Source organism: Calliphora vicina, chromosome 3 (assembly GCF_958450345.1).
Source record: "Calliphora vicina chromosome 3, idCalVici1.1, whole genome shotgun sequence".
Lineage (NCBI taxonomy): Eukaryota > Metazoa > Arthropoda > Insecta > Diptera > Calliphoridae > Calliphora > Calliphora vicina.
Window position 1 is genome coordinate 21,146,819 of NC_088782.1, and position 22,837 is coordinate 21,169,655.

Consider the following 22,837-nt stretch of genomic DNA (forward strand, 5'->3'; position numbering starts at 1 on the left):
ACTAATTAGAACAATTAATTTATTAGAAACAAAATAGGTATTAACGAATACGATAAATAAAAAAAACTAATATAAAATAAATGGTTTTTCTATAAATAACAATATCCAGGAACATTTTTAGAACTTGTTCCAAAATCACTAGTTCTAGAACGAGTATAACCAGAACCACTTGAGGTTCTATGATAATTTTGATAGAACTAGTGTTATCGCATCCACTTCCAGAACTGGTTCTGTGGAACATTATTGTGATTCTTAAGTAATTCTATAGAGTTTTATAGGAACCGGTTATTTAGAACTAGAACACAAACTAATTTCTGCAAAATTTTATAAGGATTGTCGCATAGTCAACATATTTATGGCTGCCCATTATACCGGGGGTCATTTGTATGGGGGCTAGATAAATGATGAATCGATACCTAACAAACCTTATCAGACAAATATTTTGATGGTGGGTATAAAAATGGTACAGAATTATGTTGAATTTGAATATTTTTTCCAAAAATTTTGAGAAACGCAGTGAATTCATGAATCGATTATCAAGCATTATTCCAGTAAATGTTAGAATTTTCAACTTTTTATGTAATACAAGGTGGCGCAAAAGTAAACTTCCGATGTTTTTTGGCTGTAATTAAAAAAGAAAAATGAAAAACTTTGATTCTTCTTGTGGATTATTTTTATTTGGTCTTTTAATTTTTTTTACATCAAGTCGAGAATATGATGTCATGTAAATGGCCGCCGCCACAGTTGATTGTCATTTGAGCCCTTTTTATGGCATTTTCCATCACTTTGGCCAAAACTTCCGGCGATAGGTCCTCACATTCTTGACGGATATTGTTTTTAAGAGCTGCAAGAGTCTAAGGCTTGTTGACATAAACCCGCGACTTCAAAAAGCCCCACAAAAAGAAGTCTGGAGCGGTCAAATCAGGCGATCTTGCTGGCCAGTGCAAATCGCCAAAACGGGAGATTAAGCGCCCGGGAAATGCATCCTTCAGCATATCGGTTGTGGCACGTGCAGTGTGTGCTGTTGCACCGTCCTGTTGGAACCACATGTTTTCCAATCCCAATTCATCAAGTTGCGGCAAAAAGAACTCGTTGATCATTGCTCTGTAGCGCTCACCATTCACAGTAAGCGTTTGGACCGCGACGTCTTCGAAGAAAAAAGGTCCGATGACTCCTCCAGCGTAAACAGCACACCATACAGTGACTTTGAGCGGGTGTAATGGCTCTTCGTGGGTTACGCGCGGATTTTCAGTGCCTCAGAAGCGTAAGTTTTGCTTATTTACGTACCCGCTAAGATGGAAATAGGCCTCATCACTCATGAATATTTTTGATGAAGTCACCGACCGATTATTGGTCAAATAAATAGTCAGCAATATTCCGCGTTCTGGAGCAGTGTAGGGTAACATTGTTTATTAACGTGTATTTCGCATGTGTTTACTACACAAATGTCAAAACAGAACTGACATTAGGGGCCAATCGCAAAGTTTATAGCATTTTCTGATAGGAGGATTACTTTTGCGCCACCTTGTATAATGAAAGAAACAATGAAATTTCATTAAGTGATTCACGGAAATAGTTTTAAGTGTGACATTTTATACCAACAATCATTGATGGAAGAACTAGTTACAGAATGATTAGCAAAAATCATTGATTAAAGAACTGGTTCCAAAACCGTTACAAGGATGGGATACTGGCTTTGTAACACTTCCGTAGAACTTGTTCGAAAACTGACAATTTCAAACAAAAATTGGTCCCAATGAAAAACTAGAATAAGTACTGGATATATTCATGAGTTCTAGAATTAATTGTGGAATTAATACAGTTTTTTTGTGAGTATATTGAGATCACATAGGACTTTTTGAACACTAAAAATAAACCCTCATATTCAGAAACGATAAAATGGGTCAAAATATTTTTAACCCAAATTTTTTTTTCAACAATAAATTTTTTTTGTCGTAATCTTTCAATAATAAATTTCCAAAATTTTTTATTTTTTTTAAATTAAAATTTTAAAATTTTTTTTAAATTTATTATTTATTAAATTTTTTACTAATAAATAAGAAAAACAATTTTAAAATAAAATATTTTTCACCTAAAAATATTTATAATTTTTGTTTTAAATTATAATTTGGTGAAACGTATTGAAGATTCGGCACGAATATAGCTATTTTACTTGATTTTATTTATTAAGCTCTTTCCTTAAAATTTAAACAAATAATATTTAGCTTAAGTGTATTTAGTACATTCAAATTGATCATTTTAGCCTGTATGTTTCCTGAAGGAATCAATTTAGATGAAAAACGATAGAATTATAAAGCTACTTAGCTGTTGTAACTTCAAAACTAATGGAACTACAGGAAATTTATAATTTAAATTTAATAAAATTTCAATTAATTCTGGCAACATAATAGTTGCTTTGAACTAGTTCTCGAATCCATAAAAATATCATTTGTCTGTGTTTTTTTTTAACAAAATATCGTATTTATTAACAATTTTCTTCTTAAATTAGCAAGATAACAATCTGTTGTATTTGACATACATTAGACCTAGTTTTTCCAGGCACCATAACCAGAAGCGTAGCTGTTGACTAGTGGAACAGCACCGTAGGAGTGGTACAAGGAATCAGCATGAACTACTGGGGAAACAACAGAGTGGACTACGGGAGTAAAAACAGTTTTAACTACGGGTACAGCGTAATGGGCTCTCACGACAGGTTGCACATAGTGGGAAGAGTAGACTACGGGAGAAGAAGCCAAGTAGCTGGGACGGGCAGCAGACAAGGCAAAGAGAGCAGCGAAAACCAAAACAATCTAGGGAAGAAACAAAATAAATTTTTAGTTTAATTGAATTTTGAAAGTTTTTAGCCAAACTTACCAATTTGAACATTTTGTTGATGATTTTATTAACTGGAACTTTTTGTTAGAAAATATGATTGTTTTCTTTAAGAATTGCTTCAAGTGTTTGATATGTTTGTCAAATTTATCAGTAGCTTTTATAGTAAAATTCGAATTATTTAATTTGAGTGCAACAATAATTTAAATTTTAACCAGTATGTTAGTTTTTTGTTCTTATTGTGTGCTTTAAATGAATAAGCAGTCAAAATTCTGATCTGTATGCAATAAAAATAAGTGAAAACAATAGTTCTACTGCTATTATAGCAGTTCACAGTAAACACACTAAAACTGCATATTTTCTCTAATAAACAATCTCTGAAAAATTTTACTTACTCTACAACTTGTTTGTGTGTTTGCTGTGAACTGCTACAATAGCAGCAAAACTATTGTTTTGACTTATTTTTATTGCATATAGATCAGCATTTTTACTGCTTAGAATATATATTTGAAGAATAAGGTCATCATTCTTTTAAAACAAACAATAAGAACAAAAAACAAAAAACTAAGATACTGGTTAAATAGTATATTATTGCTGCACTAAATGTACACAAATTAATTAATTCGAAACTTTACTATAAAAGCTGCTGATAAATTTGACAAATATATCAAACACTTGAAGCAATTCTTAAAGAAAACAATCATATTTTCTAACAAAAAGTTCCAGTTAATAAAATCATCAACAAAATGTTCAAATTGGTAAGTTTGGCTAAAAACTTTAAAAAATCAATTAAACTAAAAATTTATTTTGTTTCTTCCCTAGATTGTCTTGGTATTTGCTGCTCTCTTTGCCTTGGCTGCTGCCCGTCCCAGCTACTTGGCTTCTTCTCCCGTAGTCTACTCTTCCCACTATGTACAACCTGTCGTGAGAGCCCATTACGCTGTGCCCGTGGTTAAGACTGTTGTTACTCCCGTAGTCCACTCTGTTGTTTCCCCAGTAGTTCATGCTGATTCCTTGTACCACTCCTACGGTGCTGTTCCACTAGTCAACAGCTACGCTTCTGGTTATGGTGCCTGGAAAAACTAGGTCTAATGTATGTCAAATACAACAGATTGTTATCTTGCTAATTTAAGAAGAAAATTGTTAATAAATACAATATTTTGTTAAAAAAAAACACACACAAATGGTTATTTGCATGGACTCGTGTAGTTCATGAGAGAACTAGTTCAAAACAATTATTCTGTTGGCTGAATTAATTTAAATTTCCCGTATTACCATTAGTTTTGAAGTTACAAAAGTTCAGTAGCTTTAGAATTCTCACTCACTTTGTTTATCCAACTATAATCGTTCAGGAACTATACAGGCTAAAAGGATCAATTTGAACATAATAAATACACTTAAGCTAAATATTATTTCTTTAACTTTTAAGGAAATAGCTTAATAAATAAAAACAAGTAAGAGAGCTATATTCGGCTGTGCCGAATCTTTTATACCCTTCACCAAATTATACTTTAAAATACAAATTTTAAATATTTTTAGGTACACAGAAAAAACTATTTCTTAAACCGTTTCAATTCAAATATATATCACATTTTGAACTGGTTTCAATTATTTCATAATTAAATCAAGTATTCATTTGCTCAAAAACAAAATTTCTTGATATTTTCTATTGAATTTTGAGTTTTGAATTTGATTATTTTGACAATTGAATACACAGTTTTCGTTATGGAATTTTAAATACAAAAATTATTGAATAGATAATTTTCGTAATTGAAAACACATTTTTGTTATTTTTTGTGTGTTTCAATTACGAAAATTATCTATTAACAAAATTTGTGTATTCAATTGTCAAAATTATCAAATTCAAAACTCAAAATTCAATAGAAAATATCAGAAAATTTTGTTTTGTTTGAATTGAAATATAATTTTTTCTGTGTAAACAAAATTAAAATTTTTTTTTTCAAAATAATTAAAATTTAAAATTTTTTTTTATAAATTTTTTTTTCCATGTTTTTTTTAGTTTTTAATTTTTTTTTTAAATTTTTAGTGAAAAAAAATGTATGACCAAAAAATTTTTTGGTAAAAAAAAATTCGGCTTAACAAATATTTTCCCGATTTTGTCCCATTGTAGGTCCACATTAATATAGCCTTATATACATCGTTGCAATAGACTTTGAAATATCTATCATTAGATATTAATGATTTAGTAATACAGATATAGATCAAAAATAGGTAAACAATCGAGGTTGTCTCGGTTTTCCTTATATCTCAGCCATTTGTGGACCGATTTTATAGTAAACGAATCGGGCCTATAGCGGATATGTTGGAGGTTATAAAAATAATATACAAAAATACTTGCGGCAATAGGATGAAATCTCCGTTACCTTTCAACCGTTTCGAATCGGTAGCCAATCTTGGGAAAAAGTGATTGTGAATGTTTCTGAATATAAAGGTTTCTTTTTATTGTTGAATAAATCCTATCTGATCTCAATATACCCAGGAAAAACTGTATTAATTCCACAACTAGTTCTAGAACTCAAGAATATAACCAATACTCATTCTTGTTTGACACTACGACTTCTGATTTTTGTTGGAAATTGTCAATTTTCAAACAAGTTCTACCGAAGTTTTACACAGCCAGTACCCCATCCTTGAAACTGTTGTGGAGCCAGTTCTTTAATCAATGATTTTTGCTAAAAAGTTTCACCCTCGGAAAAGCAAAATAACTAACAGCCTTTCTCTAGAACGATTCAGTAACTAGTTCATCCATCAATGATTGTTGGTCTAAAATGTTATTAAAACTATTTCCCTGAATCAATTAATGAAATTTTATTGTTTCATTCATTATACATAAAAAGTTGAAAATTCTAACATTTACTGGAAGAATGATTGATAATAGATTCTTGAATCCACTGCGTTTGTTAAAATTTTTGGAAAAAAAAATTCAAAGTCAACACAAATCTTTTCCATTTTTATATCCACCATCAAAAAGGATGGGGGGTATATTAATTTTGTCATTAAATTTGTAAAACATCTAAATATTATATATATTCTGGGTCCTCATAAGATTCTAAGACGATCTAGCTATGTCCGTACGTCTGTCTGTCTGTTGAAAAAACGATACAGCCCAAAGGAAAGGCGCTAGCTGGATGAAATTTTCCACAAATAAACTCTGTTGATAAGGTTTGTTTGGTATTGAAAATAGGCAATAACGGTCCATGATTTCACCTAATCCCCATACAAATATTCCTCCGGAATACTGCAACATTTGTCGCTAGTCTCCTAACAAGGTCCACCTCAGAAAATGACTTGAAAATGAAATTCTTAATAAATGCGAAATTAACCCTAAGCTCTCTTTTGTTGTGTCTTATTTCTGACTTTCTGGTTGAATTTTCCGTTTTGGTGTATTCAGGGACTTATAGTAAAATTTCACGTTTAATTTTTTTGCAGAACAGTTTAACCCCTTAAATCCCTGTTTTAATGGTGGTTTTTGTACTTTTTTAAAAGAAGGACAAAAAAAGACCCATGCCTTGAGTATTTAGAGGGTTAACATATTCTACAAAAATATTCTCCGTAACATTTTACATAACTTTGCTGAACACATTTTATACCTAAAATGTAAGGATCATATGGTTTCTTATGAAGATTAACAATAAGAATGTGCCAGAGTTGGGAAACTTTAACCCGCCCTCAAATGAAATTCAGATGTAAACTTTCAAAACGCCGATACACGTGTCTTTTGTTTTTGTCTCCTCTATCAAAATTTATTGGTCGGACCTTGTAATTTTGGAAAAAATTTTATTTTGTTTGTATAGTGTAATTAGTACTATCATTACAATTTTTGACTCAAAAAAAATGTTGTTCCATCTATTTTATAAACCCTTAAATAATTTTTTTATATTTAGTTAAAATTTGTTAGTTTTTTAAATTTTAAAAAAATTATCTATTTTATGACCAAAAATTCATGTTTTCTTTGTCTTGTGAAAGTATTTGAAAAAATCAAACATTGTTTGGAATTATCAAAATATGAGTAGTTTAAAGTTATCCAAATAGTTTGACAAATCACCTGATTACAATAATAAAAAATATATTTATATACGTAAATAGTTGGCCTTTCTCTTTTAAAACCAATCATCGAATCATCATACATCTCAAATACCTGTTATAATCTAATAACTAAACAAACTAACTAACTATTTAATGTTGCAAAAAAAACCCACACATTCACTCATAAAATCCAAACATAATTCTAATTTTCTACTATAAAAGCTAAAGATGCGTTAGATAAAAATATCAATCACTTTCAATCATTCTAAAAGAAAACAGCTTTTTGCAAATTTTACAAAAAAAAAATCAACAAATCATTTTCAAAATGTTCAAATTGGTAAGTTTTATAAAACTCCTTAAATTATTCCTAAATTATTATTTAATTCTCTTGAAGATCGTCTTGGTATTCGCTGCTCTCTTCGCCTTGGCTGCCGCTCGTCCCAGCTACTTGGCTTCCTCACCCGTAGTCTACTCTTCCCACTATGTACAACCCCTCGTAAGAACTCATTACTCTGTACCTGTGGTCAAGACTGTTGTTACCCCTGTAGTTCATACACCCGTAGTTCACTCTGTAGTGCGCACTGCTCCCGTATACCACTCCTATGGTACTGTCCCACTAGTCCAGAGCTACGCTCCCGCTTATGGTGCATGGAAACACTAGGCTAGTACAGAGTATTAAGTTATGATTAAAAAAAAAAGGACCTGATTAATTAACTAAGAAAAGAAAAATATAATAAATAAATACAACATTTTTATTAAAAAAGAAATTAAAATGTTTTGTTCTTTTGTTTTAAAGAATTATTAAAATTCTTTAGAGAGCATTAACCCGAGTATAGCTGTCAGCAATTAATTATATTTTTGTTAGATTAAGACAATCTAGAGATTTCAATTATTTGGTTTATTAAAACTAGTTTAAATAAAATTCAAATTTTATTCTAAAAATAGCTTTATCATTGAATTTCCAAAGAAACAGGGTTCAATATATTGTTTAGTTAATCTCTCAGTTTAAAACTATTAATAAAAATTTTCTTTTATATAGAAAAAACTGTCATAAATTCATAAGATGAAACATGATTTTTAGTAAACAGTAAACTATGAAAACTTCTTTCTATATCTTAACCAAAGATTAAGCGCACAATTTTGACAGACATGTCAAACTAGTTTATGTTAAGTTTATAATTAAACTGTCAGTTGCTGACATATGCAATTATTAGCAGGGTTTCAAACGGTAAATCAAAGCATGATTTAAATAAATATTTTTTAATATTCTTACCTGATGTCCTAAAAAATATTCAAAACTGATATTTTCATTAAAAATTATTCATAATGCAATTTTCTGATGCAGTTTTAGAAAATGTGTGCTTTTAAATTAAATATAATTTGTTTGTTAACAACATTAAGCAGTTTAATGTAAATTTTTGTGAAATTATCGTCTTCTTCTCTTTTTAATAATTTATTCAAGTAAAAAACTAAAATTTGCTTCAAACAAAAGAATATTTATTTAAATATTTATACATATTTAGGTATTTTTATACACAACACCACAATAGTGGGGAGGGTATTATGCGTTTGTGCAGATGTTTGTAACGCCCAAAAATATTAGTCTAACACCCACCTTAAAGTATACCGATCGACTTTCTGAATCGATTAAACGATGTCCGTCCGTCCGTCTGGTTGGCTGGTTGTCCATGTAAACCTTGTGCGCAGAGTACAGGTCGCAATTTTGAAGATATTTAGATCAAATTTGGTACATATTATTTTTTCGCACCAAGGACAAAGTATATTGAAACTGGCTGAAATCGGTCCATTATTTCACCTAGCCCTCATACAAATGTCCTTCCGAAATTGGACTTTATCGGTCATAAATGTTTAATTTATAAATGTATCTTCACATATTCCGCTCCAAATAAGTTTTATATATACAAAATTCATGTCACCAAATTTTGTTACGATCGGTCCATAATTAGCCATTGCTCCCATATAGACCAGCTTCCGAAAATCACTTTAACGTGCATAAATCGCTTAAAAATGTTGGTATACTCACAAAATTCAACATAGTAAACTTTCATATAGACATAAATCACACGACCTAATTTCATGGAGATCGGCCCATAATTGGTCATAGCTCCCATATAAGGCCCACTTCCGAAAATCACACAAAAATATGAATTATTGAAATTTTAAAAGAAAAATGTTTTTGCTCTTTTACTTATTGTAGGGTATTATATGGTCGGGCTTGACCGACCATACTTTCTTACTTGTTTCTTTTTATACCCTTCAAATTCGTGAGTAGGGTATATATAACTTTGTCATTCCGTTTGTAATTTCCACAATATAATTTTCCGACCCTATAAAGTATATATATTCTGGATCCTTATAGATAGCGGAGTCGATTAAGTATGTCTGTCTGTTGAAATCAACTTTCCGAAGCCCCCAAATAACTTAGATACACGATTCTTACATCAATATCTCCGGAATTCTTCCGGATCGAGAAAATCGGTCCACAAATAGTGTAAGGCAAAAACCAGGACAACCTCGATTTTTTACCTATTTTTGACCTATATCTGGATTACTAAGTCATTAATATAGACAATATGGTTATCTGATGATTGATATTTCAAAGACCTTTGCAACAACGTATAGAAGGTTGGACCTACAATGGGTCAAAATTTTAACCCGAATTTTTTTTTACCAAAAGTTTTTTTTGCTAAATATTAACAAAAATTTAAATTTAAAAGAAAAAAATTAAAAAAACAACTTTGGAAAAAAAAATTAATTTTGTTTACCTAAGAATATTTTAAAAAAAATATTTTTAAGTATAATTTGGTGAAGGGTATATAAGATTCGGTACAGCAGAATATAGCTGTTTTACTTGTTGTTCTATAAAATGATCCGTTTAAAAATAAACAAATATTTGTCCAAATATTTCTTGTTCCAGCTTTGTTTACAAGATTTAAATAAACCCATAAATTATAGTATAAACTAATAAAATCGCCCATTAAATTAAAATATAAATAGTAAATGGTTGTAAAACATCATTAACATTTCTATGGCGCTAATACAAGGCGTGTGTTGAGACAGACAATTGGTTATACTGGTATTAAAGTTATGACAACACATATTTAAAAAAAAGGTTAATCATCTTAAATTTGTCTGCTCTGTCTAACTTATAAAGTTATAAGTATAATTTTGAAATAGTTGTACTAATTTGTTTATTTCAATCAGGACTTTTGTCATAAAAACTTAAGTTTCCGGGTTATAGAAATTTAATTTAAGTTTTCTAAATAAAATAGTATTTATTTGTCAAAAAAAATGTCTGCTTAAAAATACTAGATGTGTTAGGGGTGTCTATTATCTTTGACAAATTTGTGTTCAAGATAAGTTGCTTTGTTAGAAGCTTAAACAAATGCGGACATGTTGTGTTCTCACGTTTGTCTATGATTGTTTGCGATATAAATTTAAATTTATTTGAATATTGATGTTTTTGTTGTCAATTTTAACGTTTGTGAGGCATAAATAGCTGGCTGTATTTAAGATTTAGATTATTAAGTTTTGGGAAACATAATAACATAATAGCCTCAAAATTTTAAGCACTTGAAATTTTCTTGGAATTTGACTTGAATTAAAAATTAAATATTTTTCAAACTAAAAACATATGGCTTGAATTTTTGTTTCCTTTTTACTAGGGAATGCTATTGTAATAAAGTGAAATACAACTTTAATTTAATTGCTTGAATTACACTTGATTTCAACTTGAATTCCAGTAAAAATGCTTGTTGGCATTAATTCCCAATAAGCAATTCAAGTTGCAAGCAAGTGTAATTCCAGCCTTGAATTATAGTCTAGCAGTAAAGGAATCACAAATCAGTAAAAAGGAGTCATAAATTCAAGCCTTATGTTTTTTTTCAAGTTTAAAACATAATTACATTCAAGTCAAATTCAAACAAAATGTTCAAGTGCTTGAGTTTTTGGAGCTTTGGTGCTTATTAGTAAATAATATTTGAGTACTTGAAATTTATTATTTGTCAATAATTTAAATATGTTATTTTTTTCTTCTGACAGAATTTTTAAAAGATAACAGAGTTACCTTTCTCCAAGGTCAAGAAATTATTTAAAATACTTTAGTTCTAACACTAACACTGAGTCTCCAAGAGTGGCTCACAACTTGAATCCAACTTCAAATCTAATAAAATATCAAATTCTTACAGACTGATTAGCCACTGCTAGATTTTCTTTGTGGACAGTTACATTAGGGAAACATATCTATCAATAAACCCAATTATGCACTTCTAATTGACATATCAGTTCATCATTTTACTACTGCAACTGAAAAGGCTCTAGTCTCGAATCAATCAATAATACAACATATGCCGCAATTGTCCAACTTTCCAGTTGTTATTAGGAACAGGAAGCTGAAGATTCTTACATCCAGGTTCACTAAGTTTTAGCTTTGTTTTTTTTTTTTTTTTTTTTTAAAACAAACACAAACTGCGAAGCGTTTTGCTTTTCTGCAGCAACACCCAGAGTCTCTGGCGGGAATCGAACCCGCAACCCTCAAATTAATAGTCCAGCACACTATCGACTAGTCTATCGGTAACCGTATTTACCAGAGGTTTCCCATAATGTAGCGTATTATCCCCTCTAGATTAAAAGGGAATCATCATTTTGTATAAACGAATCCTAATATGTGGGAAGTTTTGTTTAACTACTTTAATATGTAAAAAAGTGCCGCTGAAGAACACCGATTGCTGACCAAAGCTAATGGTGAATGTGTTCCATCGGTTTCAACGTATGACACGGAAGACAAAGATCTCCCAGGCCAGCCAAAAAAGTTTGAAGACCAAGAATTGAAGGCATTACTCCATGAAGATTGTTGTCAAACTCAACAAGAGTTTTCAAAATCAATTTTAAAAAGTTTGCGAGCAGCAGGTTTCATCCAATAGCAGAGAAATTGGGTACCATGCGAATTGAAGCAGACAGACCTTGAAATACTTACGATTTTGCATGTCTGAAATGATGCATGATGAAAGATGGATCCCTTACAATAACCCTAACCCTAACCGTAAGAGATCGTATTTGATATCAAAGCCAAATATCCATGACACTAAAGTAATGCTCTGTATTTGGTGGAACCAAAAGGGTCCTATCATATGAACTGTTGAGTTTTGCCACACCAGACAGGGAACCTGTACTGAACGCAACTGATTTAAAGCGAACATTGGCAAAATAAAACTCCCAGAATATGCGGGCAGACATGAAACTGTAATATTCCATCATGGCCACATGTTGCAATACCTGTTAAAAAGTATTTAGAATTATTTGTTTTGATCGATGCAGAACACTCTCTCTTGGATACGCTACACTTGGGAACAGAGTATCCGATATTGATTCGTTCTTATTCCCAAAAGATGAGTAGTTGCAGAGAGATAGGAAATTGAATAGCAATTAACCATTCGTTATTAATGAAACCCGTTCGGATTGTTATTAGTAATTGGATGCTGACATGCAGAATGATTACTTTTGACCTATGTAGAATATCAGAACCATATTTAATATAGGTTTTCCACAAGGTACAGTATTATTGTCACTACGGTGGACATTTATCGAGAGGATTTATATCTGTGATCGTAATGGATTATTTAAGATTTTCATATAACCTATAAATGGTTAGTGGAAAGAATGTTTACTAAGTCTATCCTTGATCCCTTTATAAATCACAATCACAGATCTTTCAGACATATCAAGCCGATCTTAAACAGGAGACCGATAGGAATTTACTGAATAAGCTATTAATTTAGTCCATATGCTGGGCATAAGTTGAAAATGGCACGGCCTAAGCTGAATCAGAGTGCATTAAGCATGTAGTTTTATCCTGATCTCAGTTGTTCCACAATCTATATACGGCACTCTGCAACCACGAAACTGATAATATCACTATGAATGTGCTTAAAAGCAGCCTATCACGAGCTGTGATTGAATCGATTCTGCACATATCCCTTTACGCTCTCCTCCTACATACATAAGACCTTCAAGGGAGCGTCCACCTGTTTGATGTCAAAGTTTGAATGACTATCGGTATAGTGTTACATTAGGGTGGCCCTTAATAAACGAAAGTTGGATTTTGGCCATTCTCACCCCCCAGTTTGGTGAAGATTAGTAAAAAAATCATCCTGAAAAAATTTTAGGTAAATCGGTTGGGGTTAAGACGTGCCGCAAGCCCTCTGAAGTTTTGAGATGCATTTACAAGGGGAAAAAATTAATTTTTTTCAGTTTTTGTAAAAATTTTGCCATTAAAAAATTACTTTTGTAATTCAATTTAAAAGAATCGAAATGTGTACGTAATTGTCGTTCTAATGAGACATAAAAAACAGAAATCGGTAAAAAATTTTAAAGTTATTAAAAATTCGCCAGGCCATTAACGTGTCTCAGGCCACTAGAACAAGAAATGTTGGAACAAAATTAACATATTTTGAGAAATATTAAAATAAAAGCTCATTTTTACTTAAAATGTGTCCATATTTACTTGTATATGAGTTTTTGTCTTCGTAGGATACCGTTAACCTATTCTTAGGTATGAACAAAAAAAATTAATTTTTTTAACGGCAGTTTCAAAACTCCATTTTCAAATTTTTAAAAATTTTGTTAAACAAATTTCAGAATTTTTTGATCATCTCATTGGGATTTATTAAGAGTATAATAGGGAATTAAATCGTGAAAAAATTATGAAAATATCTCTTATAGTTTTTCCGTACCTGCGATTTAAATTTTGAAATTTTCGAGAAAAACCAATTAAGTATTTGGCAATTTTTAGGCCAATGAGCTCTATTTTCTTACTCTTATGAATTTTAAGCAAAACTTAATTAGAATATTATAGTCCAGATAATTCTAAATATACTCTGAAACTTTTACTAAAATCAAAAAACGTTAACCCTTAAATCGTGAAGGTCAAAGGTCAAATTTTTCAATATTTGGAATTTCTCTTGGAAAGATTTTGAAATGTTCGAAATGTTGTATATTTTTGGGCCGATTTTGATGAAATTTAACAAAAATATAACACAAAGCCTAGTATTTACAAAAGCAGCAGAAAAATTAAAATTAACCCTATATAGCACTTGGTGTTAAAATGACCCCAAACTTCTAAAACCATAAAAATTATGATTTTAAAAGTTTGGTGTCATTTTAACCCCAAGTGCCATTAAGCGTTAATTTCCATTCTTGTGCTGTTATTATAAACCCTAGAGTTTATGTTATATTTTTGTTAAATTTCATCAAAATCGGCCCAAAAATATACAACATTTCGATCATTTCGAAATCTTTCCAAGAGAAATTCCAAATATTGAAAAATTTTACCTTTGACCTTCACGATTTAAGGGTTAACGTCTTCCGATTTTAGTAGAAGTTTCAGAGTATATTTTGAATTATCTGGACTATAATATTCTGAATAGGTTTTACTTAAAATTCATAAGAGTAAGGAAATAGAGCTCATTGGCCTAAAAATTGCCAAATAATTGGTTTTTCTCGAAAATTTCAAAATTTAAATCGCAGGTACGGAAAAACTATAAGAGATATTTTCATAATTTTTTCACATTTTTATTCCCTATTATACTCTTAATAAATCCCAATGAGATGATCAAAAAATTCTGAAATTTGTTTAACAAAATTTTTAAAAATTTGAAAATGGAGTTTTGAAACTGCCGTTAAAAAAATTAAATTTTTTTGTTCATACCTAAGAATAGGTTAACGGTATCCTACGAAGACAAAAACTCATATACAAGTAAATATGGACATATTTTAAGTAAAAATGAGCTTTTATTTTAATATTTCTCAAAATATGTTAATTTTGTTCCTACATTTCATGTTCTAGTGGCCTGAGACACGTTAATGGCCTGGCGAATTTTTAATAACTTTAACATTTTTTGACCGATTTCTGTTTTTTATGTCTCATTAGAACGACAATTACGTACACATTTCGATTCTTTTAAATTAAATTACAAAAGTAATTTTTTAATGGCAAAATTTTTACAAAAACTGAAAAAAATGAATTTTTTTCCCTTGTAAATGCATCTCAAAACTTCAGAGGGCTTGCGGCACGTCTTAACCCCAACCGATTTACCTAAAATTTTTTCAGGATGATTTTTTTGCTAATGTTCACCAAACTGGAGGGTGAGAATGGCCAAAATCCAACTTTCGTTTATTAAGGGCCACCCTAGTGTTACATACGTCCTCACATGAAATCTCGCCCACTCCTAGTGAGGAGGTATGAAGTTTATTCAAATACCAGGATACCTGATTGCAAGTTACTGGTTCTGATAATGCAGAGGACCCAATGACGAATTGCTACCAGTGATTCAATCGAACTAATTAATGTAGTAAATATTATTCATGACTGATAAAACCGGAGCCAGTATTTTTGGACTTCATTTGAGCTAGAGAGTGCTTGAGGAGAGGGATATAAGTCGGATAACCAGATTTCGTTAACATCCTTTTCAGATAATTTTGGAACTTGTCATGGACAAGGCTAACATTCTGCTCGAATCGAACGTGCTGGTAGATAACTAGCATAAAATACTCGATGGGGCACTGATTTAGGTATTGAACAGGACCTAATACCGAGTAGCGACAAACCGATATAACCGAACTAGTATAGTTCACTGTCAGGTGAATGGTAAATCCCAAGACATCACTTTGGATTTCATTTGATCAAGAGAGTGCTTGAGGAGTGCTTTAAAGGGTACAGCTATTCTTGTGATATCGGATATCCAGGTTTCGTTATGTCCTTATTATCGTATGAGATAAGATAGAGAGTTGTCATGGAGTGTATTACATTTCCGAATAAGGCTAAGATTAACAATGAAACGAACGTGCTGGTAGTTTAGCCAATAGAGGACAGGACATAATTCTAGGCAACCGGAACCCTTCGAATTCTGGTTGATATCAGAGATTGTTCATCATTGGGGAGCAAGCCAAGCGAATAAACTCGCTGTCTAGGAATAAATCCCAGAATCTACTATCGCTTAGTAAGAGTGGCTGGATTTCGTTCTATCTTCAAGTCTTCTTGATACCGTTTAATAAGAGATGAAACCATTTGACAATGAAATTTGAAATATTTTACTATTTGCTAAATACCATAGCAAATTTTGCGAAAATCCAATAATGTAAACCACTACTACTGTTGATCAAAGTAAGTGATTAGCAACTTTGAGTTTGCGAACTTTAAAGAAAGGGAAGTAACTAATTTAATTTATTCTTTGTGAATAAATTTAAAGCCTCACTTAACTTCAAACACCATGTTAATAATAATAAAAAAGCGTGAAGTTTTAATAGAAAACAAACTCGTTATGTTTTGGTCACTAAACTATTAAATTAATTTATGTCTGTAAACGCCCGTCTGGCTGGCTGATTGTTGCTATAGGTACAAGCGAGTGATTATTTCAAACGGTCTGCGAGATCTAATTACAATATTTTGTTGTTTTTCTATGAAAACTGAAAACATTGGGAAGTAAAGAATAGCAGCAATAGGGAATTGATTATGTATTATTGGTAGCAGTAATAATAATAATAAAATTAATATTTGTTTAAGTAGTAATTTGCAGTTTAAGTCAATCAAGCTGAAATTGAAGGTCATCATTTAGTTACTAAAACAACATGCCGCCAAATGCACCAAGTAACTAAATTAATACATTAATAAACTATAAATACTATGATTAAAACAGAAAACCATAGCAAACAATTGTTTAGACTCAATTGAGGAAAAACATACGCATTACAGACCCTTATAAAGAAAAGAAAATTACAAAACAACATGTTTAAATTGGTAAGTCAAAAGGATCTTATAATTTACTAAAAATTACTAAATTAATATGTAAATATATTTCATTCCTTAGGTGGTATTGCTGTTAGCTTGTTTTGCTGTTTGTTTGGCTCGTCCTAGTCTCATTGCTTCCTCACCATCCTATGTCAGCTACAGTGCTCCTGTTGCTGCGGTGGCCTATCATCAACCCGCCTTAGCTACTGTTGGAGCTGTGGTCAAAACTGTACCCACTTCCGTGTCTCATGCCAGTCATGCTGTGGTCCATAAATCCTCTCAAGTTGTCCAAGATGTTGTGGCTCCTGTTATAAAGACTACTTACACGGCTCCCGTTAGCTATTCAACATATGCGGCTGCTCCCTTAAGTTACTCTTCATATGCTTCTCCTGTGGCTTATAGTGCTTAGGGATCATGATAAAAGTTGGCTTCTTTGAAGGCAGTTGATTGTGGCTGGCTTACATTGTGTGCAGCAGAAATGAGAGAAATGGAAGGTTGTCGTAAGAGTTTGTTTTTTGTTTAGTATATTTTTATTGAAATACAAAGAAAATTAGTTTTGTTTTAAAACAAGGAGAATAATATTGGAGTTTTATTTGTTTTATTTTTGTTGAAAATTGTAACACCATCCAATTTTATACATTCATATCTCTTAAAAACATTCGAGAACGAATAGAGCAAACGATTCGAAAAATGTTCATCTGTCTCTCTGTTTGTGATAACATGACCTTCATTTTCGAAGATTCGAGAAAGATATCAATAACGAATCATTAGTAATATAGATCGTGATTAGTTTACGTCCAAAAAACTATTTTCCTTTCGTGATTATTCTATTAACTAATTAAATGCATTCTTTTTACGATTTTTAAAAAAATTATAGACATACGCCACCACTTAGCAATAAATCATTCACGGATATTTAACGACTTAATTTTGAGGTTGTTGAAGGAGATTTTGATCTTTCAACACCATCATCAAAATTTGTTCCAAAACGATAGTATTTTATTGGCTTAAAAATGGTCGAATTTTTAAAATTTTTAGGTTTTATTTTGAAACGTATGGATTCCGCGCCAGAAGAACTGCTGATCTTTTGAGGCCAGGAACGAATTAAGCCAATTTCGGATACTCTGTTCTGAAGTGAAGCGTATGCCAGAGTGTGCGTTCTGCATTGATCGAAACAAATTGTAGTCGGAAGGGGTAAGGTCTGAACAATAAGACGTGTGAAGCAAAACATCCCAACAACTTATTTTGAAATAGTTTTTAACACGTATTGCAATATGGCCGGGCGTTGTCATGATCGAATATTACGGTTTCATGTCTGGCCGCATTTTCTTTGCGTTTTTAAGTAAATGCTCGGTGCAAAAATGATTACTCCCAACTAGGGTTTTTAATTTTCGACCTTTTTAGATTACCGCGTATCGGAAAAATTTGTTTCTATATTCCCGGGTACCCGGCTATTCCCGAAATATATAACAATACCGTAAATTAGGAATATTATAGCATTATTTCATATACAAAATTAGTGTTATAAGCATTATATATAGATCTTCGTATTAATTAATTCAATTTGAACTTAATTAACTAAAATCTTAATCCGTAATTTAAAAAAGTGAGCCCTTTATTCCATAAATCCAATATACACACAGCCTCAAAAGTGAGTAAACACCAGCGAATTATTTGATTTTTTTAGTATCATGAAAATCATTATAGTCCGAATCTATTATTCAACTCAATTTCCAACAAAACGAAACATTAAAATTTTAATCGATGAATAAATTTTTGGATTTTTATTATCATAAAAAAATCCAATATTTTTTGGTATATACTCACATTTTAATTAAATTTATTTAATTGTGAAGTTAACTGATAACAGAATTTATTCAAACTTTGAATGATTAAATTTTTGTTGATTCAAATCTACCACAAATTGAGTTGAAATGTTTTTTCTTCAATCAGTTTTATTTACAAAATGAATTGAACAAAATTTTCTTAAGCCTTTTAGTAAAAGGAATAAATTCAATATTATGGCCGAGATATAAATGAAAAACTGTAAAAAAAACTTTTCACGTTTTTTGTTTTCTTGTAGTTTCATCAGTTTATAATTCCCGGGAATCCCGACTAAAAATCCCAGAAATCGGGTAGTGAAAAATTGACAAAGTTTTCCTTGAAATTGAGGTTTTCGCGGTTTCGGTTTTTGTGTTCAAAAAAAACCGGTTAACCGTTTTTATAATTAATTTTTATTTAATGGAAATTTAGCATTTTTAAATTCTTTATGCAATTATTTTATATCTTTTACGAAATGTTGTCAAATGTAAAATTTTGTATAAAATAAATCAATATTTTTAAAAATCTTATCAAAATTATTCATAAATATGTTTGAAAATATCGAGCCCTTAGAGCCAAATTATCGTAAGCGACAAAACACAAATTTTAGAGGAGAAGGTTTTTTTTGATTATTTTGACATTTATACATAGAATTAAAAATTTTATGATGCGATATAATATAATTTCGTTCAAGCTATTTGTATATTTTTCAAAAATATTTATAACTTTTGACAATTAAAAATTCATGGAATACTTTATTGGAAAATATGACAAAAAATGTTTTTTATTTAATTTTTGCATAGATACAAATTTTTCGAATTGAAATTAAATTTTTATTTATAAATAGTTTTCAATCACATTTCACAGCTATGTAGATTTTTCTATTTAAAATGGAAAAATAAAAACGAATTTTGAAATTTATTATCAGCAATCCCGCAATTCCCAAAAATTTATTGAAAAATTCCAAAAATGGTAATTTTTAGTTTTTTGGCTATAATATCCATACAAGGGTCTGGGTTATCGGGACCCTTTACAAAATAATTAGAAACATTAGAGGCACCTATAATCGTTTAACTATATTTTGATATCGGATAAGCGATTTGAGAATTTTTGCCCTAAAATTTTATTTTACATAAAAAATAGGTGTTTTTTGAAAGGACCTGATCCTCTCGGTAACAACAATTTTGAAATTGGTTTTCCTTTAAAATATTTTGTGACAACTTAGCTTTCAGAAAGTAGAAATTTATTATACATACTCTTAGAAATTTTTTGCGATAAATTAAAAAGATAAATGTTCTTTTTTCCCAAAAAATTAGCGAAAAATCGCCTTTTAAAATTTTTTTAAATTCAAATGCATATAACTTTGTCATTATTTTCAAATAATTCTTTTTCCATTTGACACATACATGTGTTGTTAGTTCAATAAAGGAAAACTGGAGAAAATCGAGAAATATTTGGATACGCTGTTATCAAAAAACTGGAGTAGGGTGGGTAAAAATGTTGAAAATTTAATTTTCAAATGCGAATATCTATTAAGCTATAATAGATAATTGATAGCTAGGTTTTTTGTAGTGCTCGAAGTGGAGATTCCATATGTATAATTTTTTTGAAATCGGAACTCAAACCAAGAAATAATATCATTTTAAAAATGTAACATACCCGAGGTGTCATAATTTGAGGGCCCTTGGTCGCGCCCCTGGTGCGCCCATGAGGTCCACGTTCAAAACTTAAACTCGAAAACACTTCTTCTTTGTGCATGTCAAATTTCATTCAAACCAATCTAACCATTTAGAAGTTACAGATTTATTTCCCTCTTTTTTTCTATACCAATGTGTGTCGCTTACGATAAAATTAGTTTACTGTAAAATATAAACATTGACTTACGATAAAATCTTACCCCCTATATTTTTGATGTTATTAACAATTTTGATATTCTGAGAACGCTAAAACATCAGTCGGTCCATAAAATTTTAATTTCTGCAATAAAACAAAAATTTTAAAAATGTCGCTTACGATAATTTGGCGCTAAGGGCTCGATATATTTAATTAAAACCAGTTAACCGTCTTACAAAACCCGGTTTGTCACAAAACCGAAAACGGTAGAGTTCACAATGATAAAAAACCAGTTGACCGCATTTTTAAGTCATACACCCAATATAAATGTCTAATCCACTAGAAAAGTAGCAGTTATAAAACAGGTAATAAATAAGTCATTACCAAACGACTTCTAGGTAATGCAGATGGTATGGAGTAGTCATTGTAAAGTATTATATTCAGTACTTGCAAGTGCCATGCCAAGCTTTTGCTAGGTTATACTTAATTTACTTGTAGTTTAAATTAAAACTTTTCCAACATACTTTAAAACTATTTTCATTTTATTTTTTATCGATAATTACAATAATATATATTACAAAAATCACATTAGTCTTTTTTACTTAACAAAATCATATAACAAAAAACTTTAGTTTTTCTCGTCATTACCAGGATTTGTACAAAACAGGAGCGGCTTCAGCATACGATTTGTAGACAACCGAAGGAGCAGCATATGATTTAACATAAGTGGGTGCAGCCGCATAAGTTTCAACCAGGGGAGCAACTAAAGATTTTGTTGAATACAAAGTGCTCTTAACAGCAGGAGCCAAAACATCTTCTACCACATGAGCAGAACTATGGACCACCGAGTGACTTTGATGGGAGACAGCTGAAGGCACAGATTTCACAATGGATCCGACTTGAGCATAACCATGTTCTTGTACGGCAACCGAGGCATAAGCTGGAGCTGAATATACGGCTGATTCGTATAGGCCAGGACGAGCTAAGACAACGGCGAATAAAGCAGACAACACCACCTTTTCAAATAAAGAAGAAATTGTTAATAAATAATGATTTAAATAAGAATATCAGCCAAAAAAATACTTACCAATTTGAACATTTTGTAATTTAGATTTTTTCTTAAAGGTCTGTGTTGTTTGTGTTTGAAAGTTGAAGGAACTAATATAGAATTAATGATTTTGCTTGAGTTTATATACTAAATCATTACAAATTGTTGTTAGTTTCATTTCAATTAGAGTAAATTTTATTTTTGAGTTGGTACATACGTTATTTCATTTATTATTCATGTAATCACAACAAACCATTATTTTGAGTTGCTTTTTTATCTTTCCTTAACTTAACTAGCAGTAAAAAAAACAGTAGTCATTATCTTGGCATTGAAATTATGCGTTAAAACAAACCAAAAACACATTTGAAATTAACTTAACTTAACTCTTAAACATTTTGGAATTTACAAGAAAATGTTTGTTAAACATAGAACCTTAATTCTGTATTGACACTAAATCGCTTACATTCATACAGTCATAGACAAAATGGTAAAATAATTTACAATTACTATAGATTTACACCAAAAAAGTGCTGATTTACTGGTAACAATAGATATTATATTTGGTCAATTCACAAGGTCTTCTATCATGTTATATTGTCATAATGTCCTAATATATCAAGACTCGCCTGCTCGACTCGGCTTCACCAACTCTTAGGCATTCGGCGCAGGTCTCTGCTGGTTGGTTATGATCACTCAATAAACATAGTCAGCTCAATCATGAAAAAAAATTCCCCGGGAGTTTTTTCCCTTTTCTCATTTTTCCTATTCAAATTCTATATTAAAACAAGTAAGAGTGCTATATTCGGCTGTGCCGAATCTTATATACCCTTCACCAAATATACTTCAAAATTTTAAATATTTTTAGGTAAACAAAATTAAATATTTTTTTAGTTGTTTTTTTTAATTTTTTGGAAAAAAATTTATTTTAATTTTTTTTTTTTAAATTTAATTTTTTTAAATTTAAATTTTTTTTTTTTAAATTTTAAAAATTTTTTTTTGGTTTTTTAAATTTTAAAAAATTTTTTTTGGTTTTTTAAATTTTTTTTTTTTGAAAAAAAAAATTCGGGTTAAAAATTTTTTTTCCCGATTTTGACCCATTGTAGGTCCAACTTAATATGGTCTTATATACGTCGTTGCAAATGTCTTTGAAATATCTATCATTAGATATCCATATTGTCTATATTAATGTCTTAGTAATCCAGATATATGTCAAAAATTGGTCAAAAATCGAGGTTGTCTTGGTTTTTTCCTCATATCTCAGCCATTTGTGGACCGATTTTGCTGATTTTAAATAGCAAAATTCTCGAAAGCATGTCTGACAGAATTATTGAAGATTTGGATCCCGAAGATATCTGGGGTCTTCAGAAAACTGATTTCAACAGACAGACAGACGGACGGACGGACGGACGGACAGACAGACAGACAGACAGACAGACAGACAGACAGACAGA

The 22,837-nt window shown here is 30.7% G+C and overlaps 2 protein-coding genes across 2 annotated transcripts; one reads left to right on the plus strand and one right to left on the minus strand.

The window, feature by feature from the left end:
• Positions 1 to 16,681: 16,681 nt before the first annotated feature.
• LOC135955324 (uncharacterized) lies at positions 16,682 to 17,093 on the plus strand. The gene is made up of 2 exons (XM_065505677.1): positions 16,682 to 16,693; positions 16,764 to 17,093. Exons 1-2 carry the CDS (start codon positions 16,682 to 16,684, stop codon positions 17,091 to 17,093), a joined length of 342 nt encoding a protein of 113 aa, XP_065361749.1.
• Positions 17,094 to 20,982: 3,889 nt separating this feature from the next.
• LOC135955325 (retinin-like) lies at positions 20,983 to 21,437 on the minus strand. The gene is made up of 2 exons (XM_065505678.1): positions 21,426 to 21,437; positions 20,983 to 21,363 (listed from the first exon to the last, which is right to left on the minus strand). The coding sequence occupies exons 1-2, from the start codon at positions 21,435 to 21,437 to the stop codon at positions 20,983 to 20,985; spliced, it is 393 nt and encodes a 130-aa protein (XP_065361750.1).
• Positions 21,438 to 22,837: the final 1,400 nt, after the last annotated feature.